Below are 24649 nucleotides of genomic sequence, written 5' to 3'. Positions count from 1 at the left end.
TTTTAGCTTGTGTCAAGTTGAAATGAAACTATTGAGCACAGTTGTCTTTAGGGCAAGATTGCTGCCACCCAGTGGGTATCATCAGCTTTTTACTTAGCCTAACACTCAGAGAACGAAGTATGGGCACTGTAAAGAAGCTCAGTGAGTCATGGGCCCCACCGAACTAGTGGCTGTGCTTCAGAGTGGAATAGGAAGTCATTTCTCCCAAAGGGGGCACCTGCTGCTTTGTAGAACTGAGCAGCCTCCTGGGCCAGGTTGACTGTCTCCTTGACTACACCCACTTGTTGAGTCCTCCTTTTGTTAGACGTAAACTCCAAGATAACCTATTCCAAAGTGGAAATGGAGGGCCAGAGGGCCCTCTGAGGCTTTTGTGGCTAAGGCAGCCTTTCATTAAGAGGTTAGTAATTGGCCTTTTAGTACCTGTGTTCAGCAGGTGGCACTGTTAGGCTGGTGACTAGTTTCATAGTATTCTAGCAGTCCTTAATGGGTGTGTGTGCACCTATGGGCTTGTGTGTGTGCATGTGTGTGCCGGGGGAGGGAGGGCTGTGCACTTGCATTTGTGTATGTGCAGTGCATATAGAAGTTGATATTGAATGTCTTCCTTCGTCTACACCTTACTTTTTAGAGAGGGGCTGGCTCTCTCTGCACTTGGAGCTGGCTGGCCTACTCAGTTCTAGGATAATGGGCACTCTACCACACCTATTTTTTACACGGTTGCTGGGAATCCATGCTCAGGTCCTCCTGTTCACAAAACTCCTTGCTATCTCCCTAGCTCTGTCTTTAAAGCTGAATTCTCTTTCCTTTTCAGGGATTTATTTCTCCTGGACCACTAGGAGGGAACAGGGCTACCTCTCTGTACACAATAATCCTTGAATGAGATAATCTCCTTTGATACTTTTTGAGGTCAATACAAGCTGTACATTTAGCAGTGGGTACCCAACAACAACCTGTGACTCCTACCTGCAAGGTACTTTAAGTACAGTGAACTTGGCCTCTTTTCCCCCTTGATCTAATGAGTTTAATATATCCGGTACCACCCAGAGAACATGCCATTTCATGGGCTGTGGGAATACTGACCAGAGAGGTAGAAAACTTTTCTCACTTACCTCCTCACTGACTTGGCCACTCCTTCTCCAGTGTTCTTCCATCTGTCCAGGGAGCCCCTGGACTTAGAGGTGCTTTGTCTTTTAGCTCTGCACACACTGCAGTCCTTAGTGCCTTTGGTAATCCCGGTATCCCCCTCTGTGCGGCCCGCGTGGGTCTGGGCAGGAGGAGATAGGGGCCTTTATGCAGGAGAGCTCTGAGTTTAGGTCCCATTTCTCCCTGGAGTTCTCTAGCATACTAAGATGAATGTGTGTGGTCTTCAGTCTGCTTGGGGACATGTGACCTTCCTCTTTAAAGTGGCTGAAGATAATAGCAGAGAGGGAGGGGTCAAGGAATTTAGGGCTCTGAGCCAGCGCACAAGGTACGTGTACTTTTTGCCTTGAGCACACAGCTTACCCAAGGATCTTTCAGTGGTTTTTATTTGTTTGATTTTGTTTTGCTTTTTGAGATAAGGTCTTGCTGTATAGACCAGATTGGCCTCAAAGTTTTAGCCATCCTCTTGTCTTAGCCTCCTGAGTGCTGATCGTAACAATGTATTAATTAATTTCTTCAGTACTGTGACCAGATGCCTGACAGGAGCATTTTCTGTTAAGACTAACAGAAACTGTTGGGACAGTTCAGCAGGTTGGTGGATAGCATCTGGCTCTTCTGTGACAGTCTTGTTTTAAAGGCTCTAGAACCAGTAGCCTGACAGTGTAGCAACATGCATTCAAAGACCCAATGGCATCAGAGTGAGAAGTTACCAGGCTGGGAAGAAACTCCTTTACAAAACCCTTTCCATGTTACAGGAAACACTGCTGCTTTAGAATAAATTGATAGGAACTCAAAATACAGAAGAAGACTATATTTAATTTAAATTTATGGTAACTGCTAGGTAAATGTTAACTTTTCTCATTATCAAGATCTAGGTTGATAGCCAGCTTAAAAGTTTTCCTCAAATCACTATGTCAAAAGTTTTTTTTTTTAAAGCCAACCTGCATATTATATGCTTGAAACTCATGACCCTTGGTTTTAATTATAACTTTAACTATGGTTTATTAAACTTTTATGTTTTTCCTTTAGTTGGGATGAGACTCATTTTGGAAAAATGGGAAGTTACTATATTAACCGCACCTTTTTCTTTGATGTACACCCACCTCTGGGAAAGGTAAGCAGTGTGGTAATTAACCATCTTTTATCTGGGCAGATGGCATCTAAGAACTGGATCCAAGTGTTAGGTTTGAACTTAATTCTTAGAGTTCAGAATTCCATGACCAGGCACTTTGATAGAAAATCTTTGGTGTTTTTAGGGATTTTCTGGACTCAGAAACGGAGAAGAGCATCCATCAACTGATGGATGGATAAAAAAATGTGGTATATCCTTACAGCAGAATATTATTCACCCATATAAAAGAATAATGTTCTGATACAAGGAGGTTTCTTCTCAGGATGATGAAATGTTCTAGAATAACATAGTAGTAATGATTATACAACCTTGTAGATACATTTAAAACTACTTTTAAATTCATTAATTTTATAGAAGTATAATATACTACGTAAAGGAAATATAACTTAGAGGAGCTTAATCTATAAAAATTAAACTTTTTCCTTCTCTTGATTCCCATATTGACCTGTTCTCTAACGTTTTACAGTTAAAAATTCTACCAATTAGATTTTGTTTTACTCTTTTAAAAACAACTTCCTCCGAGAAGACAAATGGATTAGAAAAAGCCTCTCTTCCTAACTGTAGACTCAGATCTTCAGATCCCGGGGTAATGGTCTGTCAGGTTGAACCAAAGAAGCCTGAGCACCTAGGCTAGGTTGGGGACAAAACTCCTCCAGGGAAGGATGTGTAGAGAGGTAGGTCTTGTAGCCCAATGTAGAGTTAGTTCTGAGCCGAGAAAAGCCTTGCCTCTTCCTGTCTGCTTTTAACAACAGAGACAAGCAGTTGTGCCTGGACCTGGGAAGCTCAGAGCAGCTGGGTAGAGCAGTTACTATTGGACCTCTGTGTTGCAGAAGGGGAATTAATCAATCAATCTCTCTCTCTCTCACTCTCACTCTCTCTCTCTCTCTCACTCTCACTCTCTCTCTCACTCTCACTCTCACTCAATCGCCCTCCCTCCCTCCCTGGGGAAATGCCTCTGTTTTGCATTCTCTTTCTCATTCCCGCCCCTTACTGTCCTGTGCAGCTCCTTGGCCACTGTCCTCCCTCTCCCTTGTGACTGGAGCCTCTTCTCTTTCCGAGGAAGGCCAGTCTCCAGGAGTGGGAATGCCCAGGACCTCCCTTCCCCGAGAGCCGTCATGTTTCATTTCACAGCAAATGAAAGAAAGAGAGAAAGCTGCATGTGTGAGCCCCTCACTGACCCTGCCCTTCCAGTTAGGGAGTGTTTTCCTCCCTAAATTTTCAGTCTGCACCAGTCCCAAGAACTGTGGCACAAGAGAGGGTTTGTTTCCAGCAACAAGCGCTTTAGACAAAAGATTTTTACTCTGCAGCAGCTGCAAGACAAAAGGTCACACTGGCACTTCCCTGGCCTGTTGTCAAGGGAAACTGCAGGCTATGCATGCAGCTGGAGAGAAGGGACAGAGGAGTCTTTCTCTGAACATCTCATCTTTTGTTCATTCCTCTCTCCTCAGATGCTGATCGGTCTTGCCGGCTACCTGAGTGGATACGATGGTACTTTTTTGTTCGAGAAGCCTGGGGACGGCTACAAGCACCACAGCTACATGGGGATGAGAGGGGTAAGGCTTCCTGCCCTATGTAGACTGGGGCCACACCCACTCGGAAGTGGTACAGCTGGAAGCGGCAGGTGTAGATGAAGGGAGGGACTTCTGGGGAGTGGGGAGAGGACTATGATTGAGCCCTCCCCTAAAGTAGAAATCTGGAAGTGAGTTGGGAAGGAAGGAAGAAAGGGAGGCCACAGATAGCACCAAGGTTGCTTAGGAGCCATGAACGCTACAGCCTGTCAGCCCATGCTTGGGTTGCATGCCTCTGCCAGCCTTCCCTTCACATTGTGGCATCTTCACACTGTCTCCAAAGGAAGTCAGGCACTTAGAAGTCTCACTCTCAGGGAGGCTGCATGCCCGTTCCAGTCCCTTTACTCTCTGATTCTCAGCATCAGCTTAATGGAACATGGCAGAGCCTAAACCCTCAACTCCCTGGGAGCAACCTAATGAGACCTGAGGAAGCTGGCCTCCAGCCCGGAGTTCTCAGAGCACTTTGCTTTCACAAATTAGATGAGGTGACTGTGTGCTTCCTGGGGTTAGTCACTGGATGGTCTGTGCAGTCCTGCATGCCATGTTAAACAGGGAATGCCCTGCCCCTCAAGTGACTCTTTTGTTTCTTTTTGTTGTTGTTGTTGTTTGTTTCTTGAGACAGGGTCTCACTATGCAGCCCTGGCTATCCTAGAACTCACTATGTAGTCTAGTCTGGCTTGGAACTCACAGAGATCTGCCTGCTTCTGCCACTGAAGTGTTGGAATTAAAGGCATGCACCACCACACCCAGATCTGTTGAGAAATTCTTTTCTTCCTAATGACCCTTGAACACCAGCGTATACACAATATTCACCATGGACTTGCTGTGGAAATTGGGAAGGACAAATAGCTTCATCCATTCTCTTCTGTTTACAAAAGTGATGGCCCAAAGGGAAGAGTTTCTCATTACCCTGGCCTTGTCTGTTTACTGCTGATGGGCAGACTAAGGAGATGGAAGAGGACTGTTTATTAAAAAAAAGAACCAAAGCCCCAAATTCTTCAGCTTTTGAAGTGTCAAGTAGTCATTTTTCCCAAATCAAAATGCACCCTGTAGATTAAGAGTGATTTCTGGTATCCTCAACGTAAAGCACCAGGGGAAATATTACAGGAGAATATCAGTAGAAGTCTCAAAAATATTAAGATGCTTCAAAGAAGTCTGCTTCAACTTACACCATAGCTTTGTGCTAGACACTAATGTTGGTGAAGTACTTTCTGTGTTAGTAAGCCTTGCCCTCAGTACTCCTCAGCCTGAGCCTGTGAGGTCGGAGCCCTGGCTTTCCTATTGAAATGATAGGAGGCTAAGATAGGACACAGGGGCTGTGATGGGCAGCCCTGCTTCTTCCTGTAAATGCCCACTGATTTCATGTCAGTACATGTGCCAAGGTTCTGAGGGGCATACCCACTGCCTCATGTGGTTCTTTGATATAACACTACTGGTATTATTCCTAGCCACTTCTGGAGTCATATGACTGCACATGCGCTGTCATCAGTCAGGCAAAATGCTTAGTCACTCCAGGGCCTTCCATCCTATGTAATCTGTGTGCAGCGTGGTCACGTAATGTATGCGCATTTGTGGTGTAGCTACGTAAGCCCATATACTCATGCGCAAGGTGACCTATAAAAACAGGCTCTACCCGCTCCTGGCTGTCTCTCCCTCTTGCCAGAGGTAGCTTACACCCCACATCCCACCCCCCCCACCCCCCCAAACCTTTCTTTTCGGTAGGCCTACCCACCTCCATCTTTTCCCTCCCCTAATAAAAACTCGTATGGTGGGTTCCATTGTACCTTGTGTTTTCTCACTCCTGGTAAATAATGCTGACAGATAGATGACAGCTACCCTTGCATACCCCATGTGACTTGAGATCACCTCGACCATGCTTTTGTCAGGGTCCTCCATCTTAGACATTAATGTACCAGCTCAGCTGGTTATCTGACAGCGTCTGTCTTCCTTCCACAGTTCTGTGCTTTCCTGGGTTCCTGGCTGATCCCCTTTGCCTACCTCACTGTCCTGGATCTGTCCAAGTCCTTTCCAGCAGCACTGCTCACTGCTGCCCTTCTCACCTTCGGTAAGTTGTCTGGACCTGTGTGTTTTGGGGAATGGACTGTCACACCCTGTGGGCGGGTGGAAATCAGTACATTCAGGGGTCACATCTGTGCATCCAGTTCTGTTTGTTTGTTTGAGAGAGGGTTTCTCCATGTTGCCGTGGATGTTCTGGTACTCATTCTGTGGACCAGGCTGGCCTAGAACTCTCAGAGCTCCGCCTGCCTCTGCCTCCTGAGTGATGGGATTAAAGGTGTGTGCACCACTACCGACCCAATTCTTAATAATTTAAGGATTGGGTAAAATATACTGTTATTAGTAACACTTAAGTATATAATTACATCTGTGATGTGTGTGTGTGTGTGTGTGTGTGTGTGTGTGTGTGTGTGTGTGTGTGTGGTGTTCATGAGTGTGTGTATTTGCATGGGTGGGTGTCTATGTGGGTGTTGGTTTGAAGCATGAAGTTGACAGTTGTCTTCCTAAGTTGCTCTCTACTAAAGCAGAACCAGAGCTCACCATTTCCAATGAGTCCTGTTAACCACCTTTCCCTGAGGCTCCTATTCTATCTCCTGTGTGCTGGGATTACGTGTGGCCACCATGCCTGCCCAGCTTTCATGTGGGTTCTGGGGATCCGACCTCCAGTCTTCATGTTTCATGACAAGTGTTTTTCCAACAAGTTATCTCCCCAGTCCCTAAAAGGCAGATGCCCAGGAGTAGCAGTGAAGCAGAAAATAACAGTAGAACTTAGATGTTTTCTCTGGATCTCATCTGGATAAACAAGGGCTAACTGTAGAAGTCAGTCCTGATGCTAGCTGTATTCTTCTTAAAGTAAATCCATGATCTTGTGGTGTTTTACATGTAGAGAAGTCCAGACCAGTTTAGGCAGGTGTTGTAGGACTTGTTCAGAGAGATGTGCTGCTGTTTTGATGGATATAGGGCAAAGTTATAGGAGTCCCTGTAGTGAACTTTGTGAAGGCTTTTCCCTTGTATGTATTTTTCCTTTAGTTATTCATAATCATTTTTTTCATTTTCCATTTGATACCTGCTTTCTAGGCACCCTGTCCTGGCCACCTTTTAAGGCCATAGAAAATACACTAATAAGGGCCTGGAGAGATGACTCAGAGGTTAAGAACACTGACTGTTCTTCCAGAGGTCCTGAGTTCAATTCCCAGCAACCACCTATAATGAGATTTGGTGCCTCTTCTGGCCTGCAAGGACACACACACAAGCAGAATACTGTATGCATAATAAATAAATAAATCTTTTTAAAAAAAAGAAAGAAAAAGAAAATACACTAAGGAGATGCTGTTCTCATGGAGTATACCCTGTAAACGGGCAGACAAATAAGCCAGTACATTATTAAGTCTGTGATAAAGCATGGTATTTTCTTTTAACATTTAAAGTATTTACTCTGTGTGTGATGGGGGAGGCATACGCACACTTGCCATGGCATACCTATGGGAGTCAGAGGACAACTTACAGGACTTGATCCTCTCCTTCTGTCATGTGGGTCCCAGGGACCACACTCAGGTCAGTAGGTATGGTGGCAAGCACCCCATCCTGCTGAGCCATCTCACTGGCCTTGTAGTGGAGCATCTTAAGCAATTAGTGCCAGGTTAGACATGAAGCAGAGTGAGGATAGATTAATGGGGATTGATACTATTTGAGATAGGATAAGCAGTAAAGAACTCCCCAAGAAGGTAGTGTCTAGCAGAGGCCTGAGTGAAACAGGGTCAGCCTTCAGAGTTCTGAGCGAAGAATATTAAGGCAGGGAGAACAGTCTGTGTAGTAGTCCTGATACAGTGCTTAATAGAGTTGAGTAACAACAGGAGATTGGCACCGTGAGAGTGCAGTGAGTTTAGATAGATATGGAGGCCATACAGGGTTTGGGGACTGTCCTGAGAAATTTTTAGCCTGAGTGAGATAAGAAGACATTGGAGGGTTTAAGCAGGAATATGATATAACTTAAGCTTTTTTGATTTTTTAAATCGGTCTGGTACCTATGTAGGGAGTCAACCTTCAATAAAGATGTCATATAAAATAAACTCTCCTATACATTTGTAGTTTTCACCTGTATCAGCTTGTGGATTGTTTTTATGGTAGAAATGAGGAAGTGGCCTCAGGGCTACTCTGAGTGAAGGACATGCACCTCTGAGATAGAAGGCCTACAGGTAGCATCGGTCCTGCTTTTTTTTTTTTTTTTTTTTTTTTTTGTTTTTTTTGTTTTTCGAGACAGGGTTTCTCTGTGTAGCTTTGCGCCTTTCCTGGATCTCGCTCTGTAGACCAGACTGGCCTTGAACTCACAAAGATCCACCTGCCTCTGCCTCCCAAGTGCTGGGATTAAAGGCGTGTACCACCACCGCCCGGCTGGTCCTGCTTCTTATCACTGGACTCTGCTGGGCTCCTAGCTGAGTCCTCCTTTTTGCTGATAATCCAGTGGTGATCAGTGGCCACCTAGTCTTTGACTGCCGGATGCTTACTTGCCGTGCAGAGAGAGGGACCCTTTCCTGCTGTTAGAGTGTTTGGTTTTCAGAGATCTCTCATCACTCTGTGTTTTGAACAACAAACTCCTGTTTTTCAGACACAGGATGCCTCACTCTGTCCCAGTACATCCTCCTTGACCCTATTCTGATGTTCTTCATCATGGCTGCCATGCTGAGCATGGTCAAGTACAACTCCTGTGCTGACAGGTCAGAAATACCATCTCAGGTGGGGGTGGGGGTGGGGTCAGAAGCCATGGCAGCCCACAAGTTTGATTGTGGCAGGGCCGGGTGGGTACTTACAGGACTAGCATTAAAGCTTAGTTTAAAAGGAGCATACTTTAGACAATGAAAAATAAATTTTAAAGTGTTTCCTCTGATAGATGCTTTTAGTTTTGCTTTTCACAAGATGAGGAATTGTCAAGAGGTGTTTGGATGTTTAAAGTTGGTATACAATTGGGGAGGAGCTTATGGGTATTATGGAGGAGTGCTGTCCCTCGGCACCAGTGCTGGTTCGAGGAGCTCTGGGACATCTTATCCTTCACATTCTCCATCCTGGAGGGGAGGACACCAGTGTAGATGCTGCCTCACAGGTGCTTGTCTCCCTGCCTCAAGGCTTGCATCCAATGCTGGCCTCATGATGAATTTTCCACACAAGCCAAGAGGATCTTTCTAGGCCCTGGTCAGTTCTAAAGCTAATCTGGACTTTGGTCTACTTCTAGAATTCTCCTATTTCTCTGGATCCTTTTCCTGCCTCCAAGGGAGTAGAATGGGTCATTCCATGTGTTCAAAATACTGTGTTCAAAGTTCGAAAGAGCTGGCATATCTTAGGCGGTCCTAGAAAGCAATATGTTTTTACCCATATGCTAGTCCACTCTCCCTCTCCAGCCAGTGACTACCAGCCAGCCTACTCTGTTTTTGGGTCATCCTCTTTTTATACATCCGTTTCCATCTATCTTTTTTTTTTTTTTTTTTAAGGAAAAAAAAGTGGTGTCATAGATTGGCAAGCTCATATGTTTGGCAAGCTTCCACCACTGGAGCTTTATCTCCAGACCGCCTCCCATTTTTTGAATACATAGCATGTGCCAGGTACCATACCAGGAGAGAGAGGCAGAGGAACGAAGATGTTGCCTTTAAGAAGTATTCATTCTGGTAGGGGAAGTACCGAAGGAAACGGCTGTGGTGTACTGGGTGTTGTTAGGAACATCAACGTTATAGCTGATTGCCTGGCTTGAACTGCCCTCTATCACTTGCTAGCTCCATTGTGTGGCCTATTTGTGCCTCAGTTTCCTTATGTGTAAACAGAGGATAATGAGCTCTAGCTTAAGGGCTGTGATGAAGATGAGAACGGTAGGATACAACACTTGGAATGCTGTCTGACTGGGTAATGGACAGTTAATAACTGCTGGCTTTGGCAGGCCCAGAGGTGGCACCAAGGATAAGTCTGACTTGAGTCCAGAGAACTTTTCTGGGTTTTTCCTTTTATGTCTTCCTGACTTGTCGATAGTGAAGAGTAGTCTCTATGTAAGAGGCCCCATACTTAGCGAGGAACAGCATGGAGCCTTCCCAGAACAATACGCTACTTTCTTTCACACTGACTTGCCTGTAGTTTGAGGCCTTCACAGAGCGCAGCCTCCTTGGAGCCATGCCATGGTTCCCTGGGGTTAAGAACCCTCCAGCTTAGGGTCCAGCGTAGACCTCGGGGGACTGTCCTGCTGCTGCTCTTGATTTCCGATGTAGTTCTCGCTACCAAACTGAACTGTATGTTATTGGTTTCCAGGCCTTTCTCTGCCCCCTGGTGGTTCTGGCTCAGCCTGACTGGCATTAGTCTGGCTGGTGCTTTAGGGGTCAAGTTTGTTGGCCTCTTTATCATCCTGCAAGTGGGACTGAACACCATTTCCGACCTTTGGCACCTGTTTGGAGACCTCAGTCTTTCACTGGTGAGAACTCAAGTGCTGTGGACGGCTTTGTTCCACAGTGCTCTCCCTGTCGGCCTTTCTCTGCTTCTGCTGGGGGTGGAGGGAGCGGCTGGGCCCTGTGCTCTGTTGTGGGCCACGGCCAGACTAGACAGGCCCAGCTTTCCTCTGTAGACAGCAGGATACCAGGCAGTGGGCCTGGCTGAGGGGCTGGAGTGGTGTAAAGAGAGTACATGGAGTAACCACCTTGCAATTCTCTTATTGTTGCCCCTTCCTACCTCCCTTGATTTCAGCTATCAAGTCCACCAAGGGCATAAGAGCTTAGGTCAAATGAGTGGGACGAGGCTGAACTTCTGAATTCACAATTTCTTTTCCTGATCCAGGGTTTCCATATTTGGAAGCCCTTTAAATGCTGTTAGGATATGACATTAGTAATCAAGGGCTGATTCAGTGCCAGGCACTGTACAAAAATGGTTTGCTTTCATCAGCTCATCATTAAAGTCTTAGGTGGTGGGTGGTCGTTACCACTTACTGATTTTACAAATGAAGAATTTGAAACCTAGAGAGAGAACTTTCCCGAGGTCCTACAGGTATTAGGGGTAGTAAGAGGGCAGTCTGCGACTCAAGCTTGGGTTAGGCAAGCTCCAGGGCTCAACTACCAAATTTCCAACATGTTTATTCATTCAGAAAATAGATAGAGACCATTTACTAAATACAGAATGTTGGGAATGTGCTGGTGACTACAACATGATCCCTGCCCTCTGGAACCTATGGGGGGTGTTGGGGGAGAGGAGGAGGGGGCCTATTACAGTCCTCCTTTGACAGCAGAGGGGAGGCCTCAAAGCTTGGGTGCTCCAGCGAGGCCTGTGAGGAAGTTGAGGCCTAAGGTTAAGACCAGCAACAGTTGGCCAAGTGGTAAGGGGCTGGCATAGTCAGTACAGGGAGCCTTGGGAAACTTCAGGGAGTTCAGTGGGCTGCAGGCGACTGTTGAACAACAGTCTCACCTTGTCATGGTCATGGGTGCAGTGCCTGGAAGGGCATCAGAGAGCTGGCCCATGTTATCCTCCTGCAGTGTGTGTGTGTGTGTGTGTGTGTGTGTGTGTGTGTGTGTGTGTGTGTGCCTGCCTGTGTGTCTGTGGTGTAGGGTAATATAGAAAGGCCTAGGGTTTTCCACCCATTATTCTTTCCAATGTGACTCTTACTATACGTACAATGAAGTTTCTTATGCCCACCACCTGTGGTGGCTTCTGTTTACAGGTGACTGTGGGGAAGCACCTGACTGCTCGAATCCTGTGCCTCATAGTGCTGCCTTTGGTGCTCTATGTGACCATTTTTGCTGTTCATGTCATGGTGCTGAATAAAAGGTACAGCCAGAGCCTTTCCAGCCTCTTGCTTCTGGTCTTTCTCTAGCACCTAAGCCTGTGTGTGGGCCGTGTGAGGTTAGGATGAGGGGAGAAACTTTTTCCTGCCCCTTGTGTTCTCTCTTCTGCATATCCCAAGGCTCAGAAAACCCAGCACCCAGCCTTGAAAGAGGCGGAGAGTTCCCCGACAGCCTAAATGCCCCATCTCTGTCAGAGGCCTTTCACTTTAGTGAGGGTGGATACCAGGGTTGCAGTGGGACTAGAGATACTGATAACAACAGTGTCTCATTTAACAAGTAGCTTCTAAGTGCTGAGAACTGGGTTTAGCATTGTGCATAATCTCATCTAGCTCTCATTATTGGTAAGTTCTTTTTTTTAAATTTATTTATTATTCTTTTATATACATCAGTGCTTTGCCTGCATGTATGTTTGTGTGAGGGTGTCAGATCTTGGAGTTACAGACAGTTGTTAGCTGCCAGGTGGGTACTGGGAATTGAACTCAGGACCTCTGGAAGAGCAGTCAGTGCTCTTAACTGCTGAGCCATCTCTCCAGCCCCCTAGTGAGTTCTTTTGGCTTTTAAAAAACCTCCTATTTATAAATGAAGAAGTAAGGCTAAATAAGGTTAGAGACATTGCCCATGTTAACCAGGTAGTAAGTGTCGGAAGTGAAATTTGGATTGTCTTCTCTCCAACTCCATCATCCATGTTTGTCTCATGAGACCAGCCTGCCGTCCAGATTCTCAAATCTCCTTTTAATTTACTAAGGGCTTTTGGAAAATGGCAGCTCTTATTCTCTCAGCTTGACTCTCTTCTGCTTCTCCTTTGCCCACAGTGGTCCTGGTGATGGCTTCTTCAGTTCTGCCTTTCAAGCCCGGCTTTCAGGGAACAGCCTTCACAATGCTTCTATCCCCGAACGTGAGTGTGCTAGGCAGAAGCGTTTCCTGGGAGTTGAACTGGAAAAAGCAAGTCTGAAGCTTGGAGTTTTTTAGCCTATGTATAGCAGACTGGGAGAAAGCCCAGCATTACAGTATCAGTACTCAAGAGTCAGTTACTGTCGTACTCAAAATAACATCTCCTTTGTAGCTATCAAAGCTAGCTCTGTAAGAAGGCCATTTCAAGAGAATCTGGTCACAGAGAAAGGCCTCTAAGGGCAGTTATAGGCTGTCACAGTGTTCTGTACTTATTCACAGGTAGTAATTAGCAGGTATTCACCCTCCAGAGATAGTCTGACGTGAAGGACCTTCATTCATGTGTTAAGTACATAAAAGGGAAATACAGAACCTGGCATAGTGGCACATACCTTTAATTGCAATAGAGGCAAGCATTGCTTCGTGAGTTTGAGGCCAGGCTGGTCTATATAGCGAGTTCCAGGACAGCCAGAGCTACATAGATAATACATAATAATAAAATAAAATGAAAAAAAGAGATAAATATGAGGGGTGGAATACAGTCCTGGGAGTGAAGCACATGCTGAGTCAGTGCTAGGAAGCCATTCAAGGGGATCCCATATACATGCACACAAAGGTCTGCATTGGAGTTGGCCCTGGCAGGACAAGGAGACTTCAGTAGGCACTGAAGAGCAAGAGGTCATTTTAGGCAAGAAGAATCAAAGCCAAGGGCAGGGTAAAACACAAGGCACAGGTTATATATATTCAGAGTCTGGAATCTTAAGTTAGAATAGAGAGTTGGGACCTAGCTGATGAGGGGTTGAGATGCATAAATAAGCTATCAGAGACCACATGGAGATTTCTGAGCAGGCAAGCAGCTAGGAATGCTGTGTGGTGTGGTTGAGATGCGTAAGTAAGCTATCAGAGACTACATGGAGGTTTCTGAGCAGGAAGGCAGCTAGGAATGCTGTGTGGTGTGGAGTTAGCATGGCTGGAAGAAAGAATAAGATGTCTAGGAGGTTAGGGGCATCCACTGGGAAGTCATTGCAGGCCTGTACCCAAGGATCCCTAAGGAGCAGGGACAGCCAAGAGCATACCCAAGGGGGACCAGGCAAGGGGAAAAAAGGTGTCACTGAGGTCCTGAGTGCAGGAAGGCCGTTTGCTCTTTTAGTGTATCTAGCGCCAGGAACACAGTGGGCTCCACAGACTGTGAAAGGAATGAGAACTAGGAAAGCAAGAGAAGGCACTGGTTCGGAGGGCAGTCATGTGGAGGTAGTCCTTAGAGAGGGTCTTTGGCCGGAGATCTGTGCAGTGGAGCTTAGGAGCTTACACTTTAGAGGTAAGATGACTGATGCTGTGCTAGTGACTGCATGAGAACTGGAAAGGGGCGCAACAGGTTACTGGAGACTGCAAGAGAAAGGAATGAGAAGAGCTGAGGAGGAGCAGCAGTCTGAGGGCTGTGGAGTCTGAAGCGAAGAAGTCAGTGGTAGGGAGCGCCCTCTTGAGGTGCTCTCATTGGCATGAGAAGGCAACAGGACTCCAGCTGTAGGCAGGCCTGGGCCCCATGATCTCTAGGAGCATTTGTGAGGCTTGTGGCTTGCAGTCACCCCCCCCCCCCCCCCCCACACACACCCAAGGCAGGGGCAGCCTGTCATCTGTCCGATGCCTCTTTTCCTCCAGACCTGGCTTACGGCTCTGTCATCACTGTGAAGAATCTCCGGATGGCCATTGGCTACCTGCACTCCCATAGGCACCTCTACCCCGAGGGCATTGGTGCTCGCCAGCAGCAGGTGGGTAAGCTTTGTGCTTGGTTGCAGCCACACTGAACTGTTCTCTTGTGACGGAACGTGACATTCACTTTCTTGCTTGTCATCCTTGATTCACCTGTTTTCTCTTGATTGGAACATTCTCCTTGCTCCTTCCATTCCTTCCTTTGGCTAACCTTAGCTTCTTTAGGTTTCAACTCAGGGGTTCCTCTCTGTCCATCTCATGATCCCCCGCAAAATTGATGCCCTCCCTCCTTTCCCAGAGGCTTTCCTGGCATTCTGCCTGCCTCTGGGGAACCCATTTTATAAAGAATTGTGGAATGTGCTTCTCCTGTCCTTTTGCCTGATCCTGGAAGTCTCACATGCTTAGGACAGTTCATCACCCTGGGTAATGAGAAAAGATAATTGTTATGACGACAGACCTGGGAACTAGACTAGATTCCTTGTTTTTGACTTTGTACAAATGTCTTAATCATTCTGTGGTTTAATCTCCTGATCATAGGGGAGGATAAATAATGTTCCTGTCCACTAGAGGGTTGTTAAGGAGATAGAATGAGATAACATACGTAAAGGCACATACGGAGGGTGTCCATGTTAGGGAGTGGCTGTGAGGAAGATGCCGAGAGGGAGAACAGGCTAGTGGAGGGGTTGGTGGGGCCAGACTGAACTTGGTGAGAGTGCGTTGACTCTGTCCTTGGGAGGCAGGAAAGTGATTAAGTGATAAGGTATGCTAGTGTAAGTTTAAAAGTGACACTGGCAGGAGTGGGTTACAAAGAACCAGTTACAAGGCAGGGACAATTTGGAACTGGGTCAGGCAACACTTCCCAGGTGTTGTAGGAGAGCCTGGTACTGGATGGGAGGTCAGGAGGAGCTGTGTGGCTCTGTAGTCAAGATGTCAATGTATATGTGTGATAATGTTATTTAATCATGATCCAGTGGGGAGGAATGGCTTTGGAGGTGGGCGGAGACTTTTTCTTGTGTGTTAGGTTTAGGGCTTGTCTCAGGAGAGAGATCTGAGAGTAACATGGAGGTGTTAGCACAAAGTGGGTGCTGATATTGCCCAGGAAGACTGCAGGGAGAAAGGGCCAGTGAGAGAACCCTACATTTAAGGGAGTGTCAGGGCTGCTCAGGGTGGAAGTAAAGAGACTGAGAATGACGGAGTGACTGGGGGGTTGGAGGAGACATGGAGGAGTGGGGAGTGAGGTCTCTGAAAGGAGGAGGAAGGCAGCAGTGCAGTAGGCCTGTGACTGACACTCTGGTTTTGATGGAGAGGGAAGGTCAGACATCTCAGATGCAGCCATGTGAAGGTGAATGGAGCAGTAAGGAGGTGGAAGCTGTGGGCCAGGCTTCCCCCTTGGAAGAAGGTTCGTTTAAGATGCTCCCAAGTGTGGTTTCTCTTACAGAAAGTTTCTCTCTGGCTGAGAGCTTCATTTTGCCAAATTTCACTTCTTCAAATGCTTTAGCATCATTTCCTTGTTGTTATACTGGGTACTGGATTGGCAGCATCGTTTGCTCACGTGGGGTTCTCACGTATCTCTGGCCCAGTGTTTCTCAGTCCTGACTGCACTTTAGAATTAAGTGACCTGTAGACTCTTCTTCAGAGATTCTGATTTAATCTATAGAGGGTGGGTCCCAAGGACTGTCCCCTTTTGCTTCGGTTTAAATTCTTTAGGTCGTGCTAATATATAGCCAGGACAGAAAAGCACAAGTGGCCGTTCCATGAGGATGTCTTGCTGCAGGTGTCATGAGGAGGATAGTAAAGTGACAGATCTGTGGCTGCACTGTGCAGAAGGAGAGGAAGGTGAAGTTCTGGAAGACGCTGTTCAGCTGGCACTGTGTGCCTGGAGCCCATGGGTGCAGGTGTCAGGCTGATGGTGGGCCTGTGTGGACAGCACGTTGGGTCAAGGGGCAGAGTGTCAGGCTCCGACTCTCAGGCTGTCTCCTCAGCTGTAAACTGAAGTGATTGGACTAAATGTTTTCTGGTCATCCTCTGTCCTGCAGCTTAGTGCCTTAGAGTCCCTAGGTCTCAGTTTTAACATCTATAAAATAAAATTGGGAAGTTTAGAAAAGTATAAAAAAAGGAAACCAAAGCTACCTGTAATCTCCAAAGGTCTGCATTTATCAGATATTTTGAAAAGTAGCATTCTACTATAATTAGGTACTTGAGTTCCTAGGAGACCTGTATAAAAACTCCACCTTGGAAACCAGTGTTTCTGTGGGAATGGGCCAGAGGCTACACTTATGATAAAGAAACAATTTTCCTGGGAGAATATTGATAATGGCTCTTCTAAAAACAGAAGCCATTCCCTCCATATATGCACAGGACCCCGACATCTGTGAACAAGTCCCAGGTAGATAGATAGACTGGATCTAGCTTTGTTTCATGAGTATGAACCAAAATGTTTTAGTCTTTTGTGTATTCTTAATATCATTGTTTTTTTTTCCTGAGAAACGAAGAAAAACCACTCAAATAACTCAAATATAGCCATAGTACTTACAGAGTGATTTTCCCCCATAAATGCTAGTTCCAACTTTTTTTTTCAAGTGGTTAGTCATGTTGTGTCCAATTGAAGTTATGAGAACTCAGAAGAAAAGCATGTATTTCTGTTGTTTTGATACGTGTTTACATGTCTGGCAAAGATGTATGTTTTATTTTTAGTCTCTCCTCTGCTTGCTTCCCAAACCATTAGTTGTGTCTTCTTGAGCAAATGACCCAGCCTGTTTCTTTGTACTATTGCGGGGAACAGCACCTACAGCACAGAGCTGTGCGAGCGACTGAGCAGGGTGAGACTTGCCCGGTGCTCAGAATAGTGCCTGGTAGTCACTGTGAATGGGAGCATTTCCTGAGCCTTTTTGCATGCTGCTTTAAAAAAAAATGTTCCCCAACATTTTTACTGGTGTACAATATTCTATTCCATGTGTACAGTATCAAGACACTGTTTCTCTGAGTAGTCCTGACCGTCCTGAAACTCACTCTCTAAACCAGGCTGGCCTCAAACTCGGAGATCCTCCTGCCTCAGCCTCCTGAGTGCTGGGATTAAAGGTGTGCATCACCACTGCTGGGCTTTAACTAGTCCTCTTTTTTTTTCCCCAGAGCTGAGGACCGAACCCAGGGTCTTGCACTTGCTAGGCAAGCACTTCACCACTGAGCCAAGTCCCCAACCCCTTAACTAGTCCTCTTAATAGATGTTCATACTGTGTCTAGGTTTTTACTGTTAGACCAGTCACTGCATTTTAGACATTCACATGAATGTACACACAATTTTTTTAAAAAATCAGTTTATGGCTATGGGTTGAAACCCTAAGATAAGATATTTATGGAGCATTTTAGTGTAATTTACCCACATATTAAGAACAGGTAATAGCTTTTTTGTAAGTGTGCATGGATATGGGTACACAGGTGTACGTGTGTATGTGGCGGCCAGAGATCAGTGTCAGGTGCCTTCCATAACCACTTCCCACCTTATTTTTTGAGAAAATCTCTCTCACTGGACCTGGGCTCACTGGGTTAGTTATACTGGCTGGCCCACAAGGTGCAGGTATTGTCCTGTCTCCTTTTCCCCAGTGTTAGGATTCTGAGCACACCTGCTTTTTCTTACCTGTGTGCTGGGGATCAAACTCAGGTCCTTAGGCCTCTGCAGCAAGCACCTTACTGACTGAGGCGTCTCCCCAGCCCAGCCCATTGCTTTTTTTAAATGATTTGTTTTTATTTTATGTGCAGTGGTGTTTTGTCTGCATGTGTGTCTGTGTGAGGGTGTTGGATCCCCTGGAGCTGGAGTTACAGATAATTGTGAGCTGCCATGTGGGTGCTGGGAATTGAACCGGGGTCCTCTGGAAGAGCAGCCAGTGCTCTTAACTGCTGAGCCATCTCTCCAGCCCCCAGGCATTGTCTTAATCACTTTTAAAATATGCTAAATCTACTGCTTCTGTGCCTGAGACTGTTAAGACACACAGTATAATGGTCCTCCCTCGAGACAGCTGAAATTTTATTGACAAGATGCAGAAAGAAAGAGATAAATGAAAAAGTTCTTGAGGGGTAGGCCCTCCAAATTCTGAAAAATGGAGAGCTGCTTCTAAGCTTCCTTGGGAAATGTGGCCTCCTGAGTTGGTGGCTGGGGATCCTGAAAGTGGTGTCAGTTTGCTGGGGATTGTGCCTGGGCAGCTGTGCTAATAATCATAATGGTTCCCCTTCTGCCCTCTGCTTAGGTTACCACCTATTTGCATAAGGACTACAACAACCTGTGGATTATCAAGAAACATAATACAAACACAGGTAATGTGGCAGAGACTGAGAGTCCCTTCACTTTTCTCCTGACTCTGGGCTCCTGAGCACCTTTGACATGTTTACTCATCACAGGGATCCTTTTGAACACTGTTGAGCTGCTGTTGTGTTGAAAGCACAGTTGAGAGCATAGAGGATGAGCAGTGAGTGAAACAGCTGGGCCAGGGCTCAGATTTCATCCAGGAAGAGGTCATGTAAGCTCATCCCAGGGGCTGCTAGGTAGCCCTAACCGAGGGTACCTGGGAGTCGCTTTCATTTCCAAACCCTCCATACCCCACCTGTAGTCCTGACATGATAGAGTGCTGTTCTTTTCTGTCCCTGAGCTGGCTGAGTTACTTGATAATCCAAGTGTCTGCCAGCCCTGTGCTTGGGCTTAGCTAGTGGTTGCTGTAACACGCACACACACACACACACACACACACACACACACACACACACACACACACACATACACACACACACACACTAGCTGGAATCTCTGGTTTTAGGACTAAGCAAGAGGTAATTTAGCATCTTCCTTTCTTTGGAAGGCAACTAGCTACCTGTAGACAGCTTTCTGTTAGCGGTAAGAGGGCAGTTATCACCTGAGCCCATCCTCACTGGTGACACCCTGAACCCCAGGCATTTCCTGTGACTGTTCAGCAAATAGCACCTGCCTGAGCTGACAGCAGCCAGCTGCTCCACATCTGGAGAAGTGGACAGCTGTTCATCTAGACTCCCTTATTTTCCTTGCATCTCCTCCCGTTGTTGCTTTAGGCTGGAACCATACACCCAGCAGCTGTCTCCTGCTGCCTTGTTTGCCTGCTCAGTACTGTAAATTAGCCCCTTGCGTGAGTCTGTGTCGCTACTATTGACTGTGCTTTTGATACAACAGGCCAGACTAAGTGGTCTGTCATAATGAAGTTTGAGGGAGACTGGGGGTACTTCTAAGTCATTTGAACTTGCCTGGTTTCCACTGTGGCTTCTAAGCTGAGATGGTTGCATTTCACCTAAGCAGCTGAGGGTTTTCTGGGAACTTTGAAATCTAAGATCTTAGTGTTCTTGTTGGCTGTAAAGGCCCCTCACCCTAATCCATACCAAATAAAACTTCCTTCTCTGCTTATAAGGCAGGATAGCAATGGGTGTCTGCAGGTGAATCTCATGGCCAGTCATTTGTGTTAGCAAATTTAGCTTCCCGACCTTGACTGTTTACAGAGTCTTGGCATCTCACTGCTGGTGACAGACTTTTACAAGGATGCCTTCTGCCTTCTGTGATGGCTGCCAGCTACTTTTCTATGCAGCAGCCTTTCCAGATCCTGACCAGCTTTAACTTCTAGATGTCCAGAAAGGAGTCTTTTTCTTTCAGCATTTCATTGTTTCATCTCATGCTTAGGAAGTCTACTTACAGATCAAATTTGATTTTGAAAAGCACTGGACAGTTGCGTGGACTTAATTTTGTAAAGACTGTATCACTCACTAAGGAAAGTTTCATTGTTACGTCTCCCAGCTGAGGCTCCAGCAGAGCTTCAGTACTTGTCAAAGGTCATATTGCCAGCCTTGCACAGTGGCCAGTCTCGCTCCACTTGTTCACACAGTCATTTGTTCCCACATCTTTATGTACACAGACTCTTTGCTGCATGGATTACTCTTTGTATGTGTTCCTTTATCCTGCTTGTTCGCTTGACAGAATTCCCTGCTCCTTGAGAGTCTTGGAGCATTATTTCTGGGATGCTCTTTTCCAATCCTCTGAGGTGACTGGAGAACCTAACCCTTTAGGACTGTCAGCACATATCACACAACACTGTAACTGTTTCCAACAGGCCTTAGTTGTCGCTGGTTTAGTTTGTGAGTGACTCACTTGCTATCCACACTTGTTTCTTTTTGGCAGATCCTCTAGATCCTTCCTTCCCAGTGGAGTTTGTCAGACATGGCGACATCATCCGACTGGAACACAAAGAGTAAGTGACCCTGCTGTCGTTGGAACTGAGTGGTAGCACAGAGGGCTGAGGCTCAGGCAGTGGACCTCTGTGCGGAGTAAGAAATCCGTGCATGGCATAAGGATGAGCAGTGAGCTAGCCTTGGCCTGATGATTTTGGCTTTGAGGACATGACCTTTAAGGATACCTTTCAGTGTCCCTTCTCCTGTTAACCCCCTTGGGTGAGAATAAGGTCACTACCACAATTTTTGAGCCAAATTTGAAGCAAACTTTATTAAATACTGGCCAGGACGATGGACAGTGGCCAGGTCCATACCTGGATTCCCAGAGAATGGCTGCAAAGTATGTTAGTCTGGTGCTTATAAAGGCAAAATCCACAAGGCTATGTACTTCACGCCTTCGTCCAATCCAGGGCAAGCATACATCCAGATGTACTTCCTGCCTATGTACCTCCCTCATATGTGTGATCAAACACATTCTGTGCGGCTGGGGCAACCAAGCTTGTTTGCAGAAGTGAAACGTGGCTTGTTATCTTTACATGAACAACAGCCCCCAGCATTCCAGGAAGTTTATCTTTTCTTTGGCAAGTGGGGCTGACAGGGTAGAGACATTTTTGTTTTATAGATCTCTTTAAAACGCAGTAATTTAAACTTAAAATGTAACTTTAGCTCTTCCCCCTCCTCTGCAAAGGAAAGGATAGTTTGATAGCCCAAAGCTGCGTTTCGGGTAGATACTTTTAGGACATGTATGTGTCTGCTTCTGAGACTGGCACACTAGTCTGTCTCACTGTTTGTTCATTGGAATGAATGGAAACACCAATATGATACAAAAACTGCTTAAAAGTATGAAGAAGCTGACAAGATATTAGAACTACTAGACCAAAATCCAAGTGAAAGAATTCAGAGAAAAGTGAAGCCTTGAGGCCACGTTTCCCCTCCTCCTGTTGTAGAAATACTATGCTTTGCCAGTGAGAAATCACTCCACACATCTGGAGATTAATGAAGGAAAAGCTCTTTAATAGCATTTGTCCAGCTCTGGCTCATCCTCAAAGAGGAGGCAGCCTTGAATAGAAGATTTTACTTACTTTGTACACCCTAGGCTTATGCATTCCAAATACACTGTCATCCTTAAATCTGTTAGGTCTTAACCCCAGGTTTACTCTTTGAACAATTTAAACAGAGATGAAAATCAGTTTTACTGCTTCAAGTTTCTTCTTTCTTCTTTTGTTTGTTTGTTTGGGTTTTGTTGTTGTTGTTTTGGTTTTGGTTTTTTGAGACAGGGTTTCTCTGTGTAGCCCTGGCTGCCCTGAACTCATCTGTAGACCAGGCTGGCCTTGAACTCAGAGATCTGCCTGCCTTGGCTTCCCAAGTTCTGGGATTACAGGTGTGTGCCACTACCATCAGGCCTTGAGTTTTGATGTTTTGTTTTGACTACCTCTTTAGAGAAGTTTCTTTTAAAAAAAAATACATTTATTTATTTTTGTTTTGTGTGTGTGTGTGTGTGTGTGTGTGTACATGAGCCACAGTGTGTGGGGAGGTCAGAGGACAACTTGCAGGAGTCAGTTCTCTCTTTCAACCATGTAAGTGGGCCCAGGCATCAAGCTGAAGTTCTCGGGCTTGGCAGCAGGTACTTTTACTGAATGAGGCACCTCACTTGCCCAAGAGCAGTTTTTAAGTCAAAGTTTTAGGTTCCTCTGAAGTGGAAAGTTTCTATTAAGTGATCCTTCTCCAAGACTTGGAACCCAGGAGATTGTAGGTTACGTGTGTGTTGCTCCCCTCACTCTACCACAGGAAAGTGACTTTGTAGGAGTAGATTGTTGGTGGTTGTGCAGGGAACCCCAGTTCCCAAGAAGTAACTTCTAACTGATCCTCACCTGGGTCTGCGGCTCGCATCCATGTCACCTTGGTGGGCTCTCCATCTTTAAGCCATGACTTAAATAAACCTGAGCATAGACTGGTAACATCTCCTCTGTACCTGGCTAAAAGCAAGAGTTAATCCTACTTTTGGAAAGACATTGGAATCCATTCCTATAAATAGTTTTTCAACAACAGTGAACAATGCACAAAGATGTATTACTCAAGGAAAAGGCACAATGACCAAAACCAGACAAAAGCAGTCATTAGCAGAAACATCCTCCAAAGGTTTATATACTGGAATTACCAAATAAGAGATTTTGAAATACTAAGAAAAACAGAGGTGGGGGCTGGTATGTTTTTCTAATTAGTTGGATTTTAGATACTTTAGATTCCTAGTATTAAATAAATCTGATTTTGTCCCTAATAAATAAATAGAATCATATTTATTTTTTTGCAAATTCCCCATAATTGTGTCATGAACATTTATTACTTATGAATAAAAGCAAGAGTTGTTATAAAAAAGCTAAGTACAGCCGGGCGGTCGTGGCACATGCCTTTAATCCCAGCACTCGAGAGGCAGAGCCAGGTGGATCTCTGTGAGTTCGAGGCCAGCCTGGGCTACCAAGTGAGTTCCAGGAAAGGCGCAAAGCTACACAGAGAAACCCTGTCTCGAAAAAAAAAAAAAAAAAGCTAAGTACATCAAAACTAAATTATCCCCCTCCCCGCCCCATTCCTTGCAAATCCCCACTTTAAAAAAAAAAAGTTGGTGAGAATAGAAAGTAAATGTTAAATGGGGAAGTTTACCTGACTTAATTATATCCACTTCAATTGCTTGTTTCTTCTCCCCCAACCTGCCTCCTTAGTCAGGAAAAGCTAAAGCCAGGAAAAGCTACTGAACGTGTGAAGGTTGCCTGATGCTCCACCCTGGGCCTCCATGACACATAGTACTCTGCACACCATCCCTCCCTCTGTCTTTCTCACTGTGAGCTCCTCTCTTCTCTAGTCCTCAGAATACTTCTTACAAGTGGGTAGACACCGCAGTTCCTGCTATGTGGGGATTAATAGTTCAGATTTTAATTTTTTCTAATTCTAGCAGATGACTGCATATTCTTAATAGAAGAAGCAGCACACACATCTCTTTTCTTCAGATAATGGCTTTTCTCTTCTCCAACTTCTAGAACAACTCGGAACCTGCACAGTCACTATCATGAGGCCCCCCTGACCCGGAAGCACTATCAGGTCACTGGCTATGGCATAGTAAGTAAGAAACTGGGGTATGAGCAGGGTGTATGTAAAAAGTTGTGAGGCTTGGTCCAGGGCCATGTAGTAGTACACATCCTCCCCAGAATTCTAGAATGTTCTAAGAATTTGGAGACTGCATATAGATGAGTCTCTTTGTTTTGTTTTGTTTTGTTTTTTGAGACATTGTCTCACTATGTAGCCTTGGCTGGCCTGGAAATTGCTGTGTAGACCAGGCTGGCTTCAAACTCACAGAGATCCATCTGCCTCTGCCTTCTGAGTGCTGGGATTAAAGCTGTATGCTATCATGGCTGGCCAGCACAGACTTCTTTAACATACTATAACTGTTCAGCTCAGTTTGCTATGAGAAAAGCAGCCTATGAATTCTATTTTGTCTCTATCCCTCTTCTTGCAAAGTAATCATGAACTTTATATAGTCTATACCTAATAGATGTCAGATAGGAATACCATGTGATCTCTTAAATATCACGCTGGAAGACTGGAAGGCTGGCAGTGTGGCCCAATGGGTAAAGGCACTTGCCATGCAAGCTTGTTGACCTGAGTTCAGTCTCTGGAACCCACATAAAGGTGGGAGGAGAGAACTGACTCCACAAAATTGCCCTTTGGTGTCCACATGTGTACCAAGGCATGCTCCTCCCCTTCCTGGTCACACATGTGTATACACAACGATAATGCACTAAAAAAGAAAAAAGGCAACAACCCGGGAGAACTTTTGTTTTGTTTTGTTTTGTTTTCATTTTGGTTTTTGGTATTTTAGAGACAGGGTTTCTCCATGTAGTTTTGGAGCCTGTCCTGGATCTTGCTCTGTAGACCAGGCTGGCCTTGAACTCACAGAGATCCACCTGGCTCTGCCTCCCAAGTGCTGTCCAAAATAATGGACACAAATGGCCCATATCTTCTTTTTGGCTTCAAGTGAGGTTTTGATTATGATTTATGGGCAAAATCAACTGTCTAGAATGTAACACTCTGGTCCTATAAAGTTAGCATTTAGACTTCTCACTTCTAGATTCATACCCTGTGTGTGTGTATATATATTTGTGTGTGTGTGT

The 24649-nt window shown here is 45.5% G+C and overlaps 1 protein-coding gene across 2 annotated transcripts in view; it reads left to right on the top strand.

Moving 5' to 3' along the window:
* Pomt2 (protein O-mannosyltransferase 2) overlaps positions 1-24649 on the top strand; it is a 42828-nt gene that overhangs the window by 4886 nt on the left and 13293 nt on the right. For both annotated transcript variants that reach the window (XM_059252902.1, XM_059252903.1), the window contains exons 2-12: positions 2167-2251; positions 3718-3822; positions 5794-5902; positions 8459-8567; positions 10138-10297; positions 11531-11637; positions 12467-12549; positions 14202-14311; positions 18494-18560; positions 20437-20506; positions 23519-23597. In XM_059252902.1, coding sequence (XP_059108885.1) covers positions 2167-2251; positions 3718-3822; positions 5794-5902; positions 8459-8567; positions 10138-10297; positions 11531-11637; positions 12467-12549; positions 14202-14311; positions 18494-18560; positions 20437-20506; positions 23519-23597 — 1084 coding nt within the window. The remainder of the gene's footprint in view (positions 1-2166; positions 2252-3717; positions 3823-5793; positions 5903-8458; positions 8568-10137; positions 10298-11530; positions 11638-12466; positions 12550-14201; positions 14312-18493; positions 18561-20436; positions 20507-23518; positions 23598-24649) is intronic.

The sequence above is a fragment of the Peromyscus eremicus genome, unplaced genomic scaffold (genome assembly GCF_949786415.1).
Source record: "Peromyscus eremicus unplaced genomic scaffold, PerEre_H2_v1 PerEre#2#unplaced_483, whole genome shotgun sequence".
In the NCBI taxonomy this organism is placed as follows: Eukaryota; Metazoa; Chordata; class Mammalia; order Rodentia; family Cricetidae; genus Peromyscus; species Peromyscus eremicus.
This window is presented reverse-complemented; position numbering and strand designations above follow the sequence as displayed.